Source organism: Vanacampus margaritifer, chromosome 11, assembly GCF_051991255.1.
Source record: "Vanacampus margaritifer isolate UIUO_Vmar chromosome 11, RoL_Vmar_1.0, whole genome shotgun sequence".
NCBI lineage: Eukaryota > Metazoa > Chordata > Actinopteri > Syngnathiformes > Syngnathidae > Vanacampus > Vanacampus margaritifer.
Genome location: NC_135442.1, coordinates 2,527,804 through 2,540,224, shown reverse-complemented (window position 1 = coordinate 2,540,224; position 12,421 = coordinate 2,527,804). Strand labels below are relative to the sequence as shown.

Below are 12,421 nucleotides of genomic sequence, written 5' to 3'. Positions count from 1 at the left end.
GTCAAAGAGTTAAACATGGTGACAGTGGTCAAAATTACAACTTCTATGAACGCAAAAATGTCATGCTGACAGTTTGTTTGATGGTGCGCACGGTATGTTATTTAATAAGCTGTGACGAACGGCTTAAGAATTAGAAATCTTATCTTGATGCTCCAGATATACGATTTATACGATACGATATACTTTAAGTATACTTTAGATTTAGTTCCTCAAGGAGACACGAAACATTTATGAGGTCATGTTTCTCAGGTTTACTGTCGTCATTATGTATCATCAACATTTACTGGGCATGAAGCACAACTTGAAATATGTCTTTTATTGTGCAGTCCATGATGTTTATTAAAAAAAAAATATATATATATATATATACTAAAATGGTCAACTTCCTGTTCAAATTCAGGCATTTGGTCTTTTTTGTGCCTTCTTTTACGATAAACCTTTTCTGCCAAAGTTCTCAAAATGTCTTCTACTTGAACGGCCAAATCATAATCCTTGAAAAACTGGAAACGGTCGTGCAGTTGCAGCAATTTTTTTGTATTGACCAGTTATGATCGACATGTCAACACAATTTCACGCTGTGAAACTTCTATCCAGACCGGCTTTAAAAAAAAAAAAAAAAAAAAAAGTATTTCCAACTTTCCAACTACTTAAAGGCCCGTCATGTGGACTGCCGTACTACCAGTGACATCAAAATCCATCCACACCCCAAGACAGAAAAAAAAAGAAACTCTTAAGCCACTCTTAAATCTTTTCACCAGGACAACTTTGTGAACAAAAGGGATTCTGTGGCGCGAGGAATGTGCAAGCCAGACTGTGACGCCAAGAATCCCTACAACACAATCATGTACCGTATATAAAATACTCCACACACCTTCTAGAACTGAAGGTCCTTTTATTTTAGATGCCTCTTGCATTACAAACAGTTCCTTCCATTTTTTTTTTATTCTATGGAGTGATTCATAAAACAAACAAAACAAAACAAATGTCTCTGATTCCATGAAACGCACATTCAGTATACCGACAAAAACAGTGTCTGGTTCATGCATATAACTGAAATCACATTTGCACAATACAAGGAATATAAAAACATCCCCAAAACCACAATAGCATACTTTTTTTTTTTTTTTTTTTTTTTGCAATTGGATGTATGGATTCTGACTGACATCAAATGCTATCTACATAGAAAATGTTTATGGCCTTTTGTGATGATTCCTGAAGAGCTTACAGAAAGTTACAAAAAATCTGGTAAGGAAATGAAAGACCCGAGCTCCGTTCTTAAGGCAAGTTTGTTGGAGACTCCTTACAAAAAAATTGGCCTTAGCTTCCGACTGCATCTGGTGTGTCTCGCCCAAATATGTGAACCAAGCCAAGACTAGCTTATTTTTCATGGGTGGCCAACCACTTTTGTGTTGAGTGGCTGTCAAGGAATATAAGACGTCACAAAGTGTTTTTTAAACCTGGCTGAGATGCTTCCACCATTTCGCCAACCAAACTAAACTGCAGCTCTTACGCCCTAAAGCCACATTTGGGTAAAGCCAAGGTAAACACGGCCTACATTCAGACCTCCAACCTTACAGGGACCGTTTTGCACTTTTTCTAGCCACACCCCAAACTTGTGCAAAAGCAAATGTCAGATTAGACATCCGGTGTAATGACTGATGTCAATCATGTAAAGTGCTGGCGTAACAACAATCACGAATGGTGAGAGTGAGAAAAGTCCACCAAAATTAACTGCAGAAAATCACAATGGGGGGGGTGGTTATAAGAACAACACGTAAACCCGAAATCACAAATTACCGTAGTCAAATGATTCAAACTTTTTTTTTCTTTTTTTCGTCACCCAATGCAAAGATAGCCGTTTGGAATGTGTCAAGATATCAGCGGATTTCCCTCTCTCCTTCCTTTCACGCCACACGTATGAACCTGGACTTTGGTAACAGAGCTATTGATGCTGCTGCTGCATAGGCTTTTATTATTATTATTATTCCTCCAGCTAAGTATAACACTACCGACACATTTTCCTGAATAAATACTGTCCTTTGCATAACCCTTTAACCACTTTTTTCTTTTTTTTTTTTTTTTAAGTCTACAGATCTCGTTGTTGCTGTTTGGTTAAATTAAAAAAAAACAAAAAAAAAACATTTTAAATCCCAACCTGTGTGTGCTAACAAACAGGACCATGACTAAGACACTTGAAGCACCACGGACATCACTGCAATGCCGAACATGTTAACCCTCCTGTTTGGTCTCATTTTTGGGTCAATGCAGCTTGGTTTCATCACTTACAAAAAAAAAAAGCAGAAAACATTTTAACCATTTTTTTCCCTGTATAAGTTTTTTTTAATCATGATTTTAACAACATTCAAACCAAATTTTGAGTTTTCTTCATTTTTCCCCATAGACCCACATTATAATAGCATGGTCTTTTTTTTCCCCACTGGAGGACCGCATACCTAAAAAAAACAAAAACTCAAATCTAGTATTGTTTTGTGGGTTAAATTGACCCATAAAAAAAAAAAAAAAATTCCCACTGTAATATCCCAATCACTTTTTTTGTGCTCAAATATGTAGCAATTCACATTGACCCAATTTTGGTGTCGCAAAAAAACAAACAAACTAATAAACAACCATAACAGGAGGGTCAGAGAAACTTTGTCTGTAGTTTAACTTTGGATTAGTGCTCACCTTTTCGCTCTGCACTTATTGCTAAGGCTTCAATCGCAAGCTATCGCACTCGACTGGCTACATGTGAAGACGTTGGTAACGATGTGCGAGTGCATGAGAGCTGGATAGATCAAGGATGGTCTGCTTGGAACCTTCTCCTTTCTGTTAATGTCGTCTCATGGGTCAATGCACCCTGCTTCATGTTCAATCGTAAAAAATGGAGAGAAAAAAAACTTTTTTGTAAGGGTCAATTTCACGCGCAGCATAACAGGAAGGTAACTCTGCTGTTTAAAGGACAATCAAGTCTTAATGTCATCCACCAAAAACAAACAAAAGGCGGGTCGAAGTGAACTTTTTTTTCTTGGTGGAACACGATGCGAGGAGTCACATCGGCCCTTGAACATTTCCCGTGCACCAAAGAGACGACCATAACAGGAGGGTTAAGAGAAACCTCTGCCTAACCTAATATTTAGATTAGTACTCATGACTCAACCTCTCGGCTCCCTACTCGTTGCTAAGGCTTCGATCGCAAGCTTTCACATTCAACTGGCTACATGTGAAGTTGTAGGAGATATATATTTACTGTGTGTATATATATATATACCATGCTAGCAGGCTATACCAGGAATGGCCTGTGCGTAAGGCAGTTGTTTAGATGACGTTGGTAGGCGAGGGGCTCTCGTCCGTCTCCACCTTCTGCTCGGGCGAGCAGCAGAGGAACAGACGATATCCCAGACTCTTGAAGGCAAAGTAAAAGTACATGACGTGGCCCGCCGCCACGAACGACACCGAGATGATGACCAGCAAGCCGAAGGCCTCCGGGTTGGGCGCCAGGATCACCATGATGAAGTGCAGCAGGTCCAAGAGGTAATTCATGGAGTTCTGGACGCCGTTGATCACGCCTCGCTCCGTCTCGATCACGTTCTCCTGGATCAGCTGAGTCACCGTCAGGTCAAAGGACCAAAGGCCTGGACGGGGAGCAAAGCGGCACGGTTCAAAAGTCAGGACGGCGTCACTTTACGATGACGTTCCATCTGCGCTAGCGGAAATTACTTTATTATTGGCGTCAAGGGTTGAACGTTATTGCACTGAAATGTGATACAGTCATCAAGGATGTGCGTAAACTAAGGTTGGATTTTTGTCACATGATTCACAAGTGACACAGTTCTTTTATTGCCCTCAAGTGGCACAAACGCTCCTAGGTTAGCTTACCGCTAGCTAGCTAGTACGGCAGACATGACACGGCACGGCTGGATGACATGGATGTTTTTAAAACTTTACCAAAAGCGAAAAAACATCCTGGGCCAATGTAAAGAGATCCTGGAGGCTAAAGTAAGTTATTTTCAACTTAAAAATGAAAAAAAAAAATCCGTAGGTTGCTACGTTAGCACATACAGTCTTAGTCGCCTACACTCCGGTATGTTTTCAAAAAAAGTAAATATGAGGCTTGGTAAAGCGCTTTGGACAACCTATGGTGTACGTAAAGCGGGATATAAGTCAATTTTGTTTTATTGCTCTCAAGTGGCACAAACCCTCCTAGGTTAGCTAACCGCTAGCTAGCTAGTACAGCCGACATGACGCAGCTGGATGACAAGGATGTATTTAAAACTTTACCAAAAGCGAAAAAGAAAACAAACATCCTGGGCCAATGTATAGGGATCCTGGAAGCTAAAGTAAGTTATTTTAAACTTAAAATGAAAGAAAACCTTTCCGTAGGTTGCTACGTTAGCACATCGGCCACATACAGTCTTAGTACACTCCGGTATGGTAAGAAAAAAAAAAAAATGTTGTAGGTAAAGCGGCATATAAGTGCACCACATTTACCATTATAATCAAATTGGAATTGTTTTTGGACTACGACATATTATAATTTTTTTTATTTGAATTGATTCAAGATTTGGTAGTTAAATTAAATTTTAACGAAAAAGCAAACGCAGATTTGGGGTATGTGTAGTGTTCCCTCACTTTTCACGGTTGATACGTTCCACGCCCAGCCGCAATAGGTGAATTTCTGCGAAGTAGGGGTTGTTAAAAAAAAAAGTTCAATAACGCTAATACTGTCTTGTCACCTTAATGAGCTCTTCTTGCAGAGTTGCGTAAATGAGCAGCCTTTTTGAAGTTAATTGAAAGCAATTAACTTGCTTTTCTACTTCTCCTGCAAGTGCACAGAGGAGGAGGGATGAGACACGCATTACTGCGATTTGTTCTAAAAATAGCTCACCAGTGACGGGACAGACTTGAATAGAATAGAATAGAATGAATCCGCAATATGTGAACATCAAATCTGTTCCGTCAAATCAGTTTTCCTCAGCTAGGTAAAAAGAAAATGCAACATTTGAACCTAGCAATAGTTAAAGGAGATGAACTCGTGTTCCTTACCGACTCTGGCAGCAATGACGCCGGCAAACAGCAAACTAACAGACATGTAGGACTTCAGGCTCGGTAAGTCTTCAGTCGGGGCACTGGTTGCGGTCACATTCCCGCCGGTCAGGTCGCTGATGAGTTGCTCAGCCTCGGGCAGCGTCTTCTCCCCGATCAGGTGCGAGTAGACGTCCCGGAAGGGTGAAATGCTGAGATCCAAGGGGCTCCCGGGGGCGAAGACGGAGAAGACGCACAGCATGAGGCAAGACAGCTGCGCCGCGCCGGAGATGAAACCCGTTCGGATCAGCCCGCACTTCTTTCGGACCCAGGTGAAGGCCACCGTGCCGCAGATGCCCGAGACGGCCGAGGCGCCCATCAGGAGGCTGAGGATGGAGCCGTTGAGGCCCTGCGTGTAGGCGTAGCCGGTGGTGATGCAGTCGAACCCCAGCACGGTCATGTAGAGGAAGGCCAGGGACATGCCGGCGAAGAAGATGCTCTGGTTGTAGTACGCCTCCCAGCCCGCCTTGAAGGTGCGCAGGGTTCGAGCCACCTGGTCGCAACAGCCTCGCTCTTTGGGGGGCGCCTCCGTCTTGACCGCCAGCGCGCTTGCGTTCATCAGAGGTTGAGAGGACTCCTCTGGACTTTGGCCTGCCTCCAATTCTGTAAGACACAAACGGGGATTAGGTAATTTTTCTGCCACTAGACGGCATCATTGTATGTGTAAGACGTTGGTGACAGCTCAGCGCACTTTTTCTTTCCATGTTAACTCATTCACTGCCATTGACGACTATAGAAGTCAAAATTTCATGCGAACTATTTCTATTAGTTTAACATTTTTTTTCATTTCATTTTTTATGAAAACCTAGAATTTTTTTATCGTGCATTTGTAATAGATATAAAATTATCATGCGATTAATTACGATTAAACGGCCCTTATTTTTATTTTTAATTAGGCCCGTCAGGCGCTAATAATTTTTAAATGTAATTAATCACAACTTCACTAGTTAACTAATGATTAATCACACATTTTATATCTGTTCTCTAAATTTACAATATTTTTTTTCCTAGGTTTTCATACTCTTGTTGGCAAAAGTGGATTTTTTTTAAAACTAATAGAAATAGTTCAAATGAATTTTTGACGTCTATAGCCGTCAATGGCAGTGAATGAGTTAAGAGCTAGTACATTTGTAACAGATATAAAATTATCATGCGATTAATTACGATTAAACGGCCCTTATTTTTATTTTTAATTAGGCCCGTCAGGCGCTAATAATTTTTAAATGTAATTAATCACGACTTCACTAGTTCACTAATGATTAATCACACATTTTATATCTGTTCTAAATTTACAATATTTTTTTTCCTAGGTTTTCATACTCTTGTTGGCAAAAGTGGATTTTTTTTTAAAACTAATAGAAATAGTTCAAATTAATTTTTGACGTCTATAGCCGTCAATGGCAGTCAATGAGTTAACATGAAGTAACTTGTGAATTTTTTTAAATTTCAGTCTCAGTCTCCACAAATGAATGCATTATTATTACTGCTAAAGTTTTGACGTTGACCCTTCTGCTGCGTTGCGACTGGAATTCCCCCAGTACAGGTTTCCCAAGTAAAGGACGGTCGCATTTAAAAAATAAATAAATAAATAAATAAAAAAATTGGTGTTGGTGGAACTTTAAATGAACTCAAAATGAATACACTCATTTTGACACCCCTCATTCAAACTAATGGAATGGACAAAAATAAAGTCCCCATTTGCAATTCTCGAGACCTTTCAGAGGGCTGAGTTCTTTGAGCTCGTGCTCGTGCTGCTCCTTCTGCCCGGCTTTGACGGCCAGCGCCGGCGTCTTCTGGTAGACCTTCCACAGCAGCATGTACTCCATAAACATGGAGAAGAGGTTCCAGCCCGAGATGAAGCCGCAGCCGATGAAGTGCGAGCCGAAGGACATGATCTGGCCCACCAGCATCGGGGCCAGGATGTTGGTCAGCTGGTCGATAATTCGCACCGTAGCGTTCATATCTGGCGGAGGGGGGCAAAAGTTGAATTTTCCCGGATGTTACGTTCGGATCACGAGCGCGGCTAAAGAGTCCTGTCATATTATGTCAAAATGGAGAACAAGTCCAAACGGGGGGTCGAAGTCCAGCACGTACGTGATAAAGGATCACGCGTAGCCGGCGTTTACGAGCGCAAACACTGACCTGCCAACTTGCTGCTGTCCTGACCTGCCACAACAACCACCCAGTCCCTCTGGATGGTGATGGACATCGCCGTGCTGGCCAGGTTGGCCATGTTGGCGATGCTGATCACCAAAATGTAGCAGGCCGTCTGGAAAATACGGAATTAAGCTCAGTTTATTTTGTTCGAGCAGGAGAGTTAAAGCTGCACTTTTTACAATAGCCTTTTTATTTGATCATTTATCAATCTAATTAGTAGATTTAACGCCGTAGCTTTTCATAAGGGGAACTTCTTGCAAGCCTCTGGCCAATAGTTTTCAGACTGTATTTGGATTCGAATTTCCCGCCTTCTGTCTGCGGATGAGAATATATGCAGTTTCATTTTCTGGCCACAGGTGGCAGTAACGATTCAAAATTATTATTTTTTTGACGTTCAGTAGCTTAAAGTGAAAAGAAATGTCTTTGAAATGTGTCAAACACAGAATGTTGTTAACAACATTGACAAATTTGAATGAAAAAGAAGTTGATATGTTGAGATAAGTGTTTAATTGGTTCAATGGCCAGACTTGAAACTGAAGTGATTATTTTCCCCCATTGAAATGAATGAAAACGGCACAAATACGAACTCCAGAACACTTCAACATAAAAATAGAAGTCTTCAAATCAGGAATTTGGCGTTAAAAACTGAAGATTGCACTGCAAAAAAAGAAGAAAAAAAACATTAAAATCCTCCAAATTCTAAACGGAAACGCTTCCTGTGTCTCTCAGATTGAATATATTTTCACAGGTTTCCTTTTGACTTTGATCCAAAAACACGCACCAAAGGAAGAAAAAGAAGTCAATAAACCATTTGTCAAAGAGCAGAATTCTGACTTTGTTTTATTTTGTGTAGCACCAAAGCACAGCTGCTGCTGCTGCTGCCGTCTGGTCAGAATAGCAACAAGAGAAATGCATCAACAGGCCTGGCCGCATTTCACCGTGTGTCATATGACCCGCGGGCCTTGAAGAACCCGTTGACTTGCACGGCCCTTCAATAAGACCCTCAAGAGCTGTCCGACAAGTGTAAACATGCCTCTGGGACTCAACAAGCAAAGCGGTTTTGTTGCTTTGCAAAAATCGCATTTGTCTGGACATGATTGAGGATCAGTGACCACAACCGTTTCATGATAGATTTAGTGAAAACTCTTCAAAGGGGGGCCCGTAATACCGACGTGGAGTCCATATCAGTTAGCGCGTAGCAACGGGTGGGTCGGGTTGTTGTACTTGAGGTGAAAGGGCAAGGAAAGGCTCCCAGAGCGATCACGTAGGCAGAATGTGAGCGTCTTACCAGCAGCCATCCGTTGTAGACCTCCATCAGCTGCTCCTTGAATCGGAAAACCACCATGAGGATAATCCCGCACGCCATCACGCAAGTGTTCTGGGCGATCAAAGATGTCTGGGCCACTGCGGGTGCGCAAAAAACGGCCATTAGGGAGGGAAAGACGGGGGACAAATACAACAAGATCGGCCCGAGTTCATTGCGGTGCTCTTTTCAATGTCTTCTGATTCATTCTTCTGCCTTTCGTCCTTGCCAAACGTGCTCGACATTAGGGACGGACCGATTATCGGACTGGCATTTTGACAAAACGGCCTTTTTACGAATCGGAAGGCCGATAACGCTGCCATCTCAATGAGCTTGCGAATGTAGCGAATTTTGGGGTTTTCATCACAGACACTTTTTACTTGTTTAGAAAATGTAAACATGTTCAGACAATTTTTCACTGTCCGCGAACATCTTTTGAAACCTTTTACGATCCCTAATGAAAAGACAAAATTATTTACATTTCCACTTTATAAAAGATAACTGGGAACTCCCTACACTTTTTATTTTTAACTCTTTGACTGCCAGACGTTTTCAGAAAAGGGATGCCGTGGGTGCCAGCCGATTTAAGCATTTTTGACTGATCTTTCAAGGTTCACAGAAAATTATGTGTTTGGACTATGGAAACACACATACTACCAAATGAAAGATTGGACTCTCATCTTTCATCAGAAAAAAAAGTTTGTTTCTACCTTATTTCGTTTTTCAGTTATCAACAATAGAAAATGGTTAGTTTCACCTGTTTTGAAAAAAAACGTCTTTTAACATCTTTGGCACTCCTCCATAGGATTTTACTAAACGTCATTTAACGTTTTTGGCAGTCAAAGAGTTAAAAATGAAACATTTTGTTAAAATTCTGAAATGATGTTGAATTTTTGTAAAACGTTATCTACAGTAGAAAGCTTTAGGTAGCCTTTTACTTGCTTAGTTTTTAATTAGTTTAACACATTGTGATGAAAAAAAATTTTTTTTTCGAACAAAGCTGTCTATGCATTATATATTTTAAAAAATAAAAAAAACTTCAAAGTGTTGACAATTTGAAAGGCTGTTTTAACAAAAATGTTGCCGGTAATATTTTCTCTTTTACTGCAAAAAAAACAGTCTATCACTACTTGACATAATTGTTTTATAACCAAAGCAGATCGCACCCATAACGGCCTGGTAAGCTGTGCTTGTCGATAGAGCTCAGGAAATCATAGAATCTATTCTATATGTTAATTAACAACCTAAAATAGGCTTTTCCGCCACTGAGCAGCACATTTCATACTCGACAGCCTTGATGAGTCTTGAGGTTACATAATCGCCGATTTTCTTAACGCACACCAAACTGAAAGGAAAACCGGGGCTTTTGTGACGCGTTCCGTAACGTTCCTCACCTTTGAGTCTGGGATTCTTGTCCACCCAGTCGCCAATGATGGCCCCGAGCAGCAGCACGGAGCCGGCCATCACCAGCCCGTAGACGGCCGTCAGCAGCAAGCTGTTACTGTACAGCTCCACCAGGAACACGGCCACGGCAAAGTTCCACATTCGGTCGCCCTGCGAGTTGAAAGCAAAGACAAGTTGAAGTTGGGGGAGGGGGGGGGGGCATGGTGGAGAAGTGACTTGTACACAAAAAGTTGTGGAATTAAACAATTAGGTCAAACTTTTGGTAGCGGCCTATTTCTGAAAATATGCCTGGTATGATTTATTTTTTTAAAGACACACTTTTCTGTGCAATTCTTATGTAATAACGTCTTCATTTTTCATACAGCTTATCTTGATGGACTTTTAGCAGGCGACACTGGAATGGGCAAATTTACAGACAATTTAGAGAAGGGTTGACCAACATTGTGGCCGCTGGCGCCAGGTAGACTTTCTAAGAATGTTATTGATGTGGTCATTTAAAATGTAAAGAGATTGGCAGACATTTATAGAAATAATGTTTTCTAATTGTTATGAGAAATCCTTAACATCTCGTCACATAAATAATATTATTAGTTAATAATAACGTTATTCAAAGGCCATTTGAGAAAATGTGTTATTTCAGAAAGTCGGTGACCCCTTTTGGAGAGAAACATTGGATTGTGTTGGTTGCCAGGCAATCGCTGGTACAGACAAGTCATCAATGAGAAGCGAGATCAAAAATGACACTGTAGCATGTTTTATTTAAATGGGTTTACTTACCCAAGTTGACAGTGCATGTCCCAAATAGATTAGGAATTTTGATGAAGTGAAAAAATCGTGAACGTATTCTGCAAGGGGGAGGGAGAAAATGTGAATTTGAAAAATTCGTTATAAAAAGAACGGGGGGCAGGAGGGGAAACAATAAAGTCATTTGCCACCTACCACAGCATGTCTTCTTGGCTCGAGAATTTTCCATGTCGACAAAAAGGTTTGGAAGTAAAGGCAAAACCTTTTTTTCTTTCTTTCTTCTTCTGACGTTACAGAGCTCGGCAACAATAAAGACCCCCCAAAAAATGCAGGCGACGTCTCTAATTCTCGTTTTCCTCCTCTCCAAACTTAGCTATCACTGTAGCTGAAGTCGGAGAGAAATGCTTCAATTAGAGACCGATCGACGAGGACAACTCAGCCGAAAGCTGTTTGCGTTTTCGCGTTGTCTCCCAAACGTCACTGTGCTGTGAGCGCCTCTCTTTTACTCTGCCGCTGTGTTTACGTCCTTCTTGGATTTAAGCCTTCTCCACCCCCACCGGCCCCGCCCACTCCGTTCCCATTGTCACGTGACCTGCCTTCTTTCTTCTATGTGTCACGTGACGCTACCATGACGCTGCTGCTCTAACCAAGCGTGTGACTTTTTTTTGTGCGTCTTGTTATGATACACATGTCCACCAAATTTTGTGCCAATCAGGGAATTTGGTTATTCCCGTGATATAATCTTGCATCAAAAAATTCTATTGAGTTTACTTCTTATTTTTATTATTAAGTTATCTAGACCAATTAATGAAATAATCATAGGGGGGGACACACAAACACACAAATACAAGTTCAAAGGATTTTGGAATGCATTTTCCTTAACACATCAGTTGCTGTTCCCAGCTGGTGTTTATTCAGAGATAAGGCACTAGGCTTACTATCAAGCATACGTTTGACCGATTGAGAGAAGTCAAATCAATGTTTAAGCAGGAAAGAAGAAAATGCCAGTTGCGCAATTCTATGCAGGCCTTCCTGAAACTTTGGCTCCAGACCCAAATTAAACTTTTGTGTTAACATTTTTAGTTGAATGTGTATTTTTAATGTATTAGTTTTTTTTTTTAATGTTTTTTTATTTTCATAAAATGTTGTGTTTAATTAGTTTTAGTTTAATTTAACATTTTTTGTTATTTTTTAGTATTTGTGTATTTTATTTATTCATTCATTTATTTTGTGTGTGTTTTTCTTTTCTTTTTTGCACAAACCAATTTCAGGGTGAGTGGGGAACAACACAATGAATGCAACTACTATTACAGGCCTGTCAATAATGAAATTGCTTACTTTGCCCAGCAACTGGTCAAGACTGAGCATGTAGAATAATGAGAGTAAATGACTGGTTAAATGGGCCAAACACGTGACCAAGCAAGCTATTAGTGGCCAGTGTGTCAGCAATCCACCATGACTTGCATTGTGTGGCTGTCAAAAACACACGGACCCACCTTTGAGCCCAATGTAAAGAATTAGGATTAAGTGCTTGGGAGAGGCTGTCCATTTAAATCCCTCGCACAGAAGATGATCAGACAGCCCCCGCGTGACCAAAACACTGCACACCTGCCTTTTTTGGGGGGGGGGGCTTTCCAGTTTTGAACATAACACAGCCACAAGCCTTGACTCCTGCATGACTGCACGAATACACATTAAAAGGTCATTTTACGTTTGCTTTTATTTGAAAAT

At 40.8% G+C, this 12,421-nt stretch overlaps 1 protein-coding gene across 1 annotated transcript; it reads right to left on the bottom strand.

Annotated features, from left to right (window-relative positions):
- Positions 1 to 872: 872 nt before the first annotated feature.
- On the bottom strand, positions 873 to 11,208 carry slc40a1 (solute carrier family 40 member 1). Its single transcript, XM_077579606.1, has 8 exons — positions 10,886 to 11,208; positions 10,724 to 10,791; positions 9,937 to 10,096; positions 8,528 to 8,643; positions 7,225 to 7,351; positions 6,797 to 7,045; positions 5,044 to 5,685; positions 873 to 3,632 (listed from the first exon to the last, which is right to left on the bottom strand). Exons 1-8 carry the CDS (start codon positions 10,917 to 10,919, stop codon positions 3,316 to 3,318), a joined length of 1,713 nt encoding a protein of 570 aa, XP_077435732.1. The 5' UTR covers positions 10,920 to 11,208; the 3' UTR covers positions 873 to 3,315.
- Between the last annotated feature and the right edge of the window lie 1,213 nt (positions 11,209 to 12,421).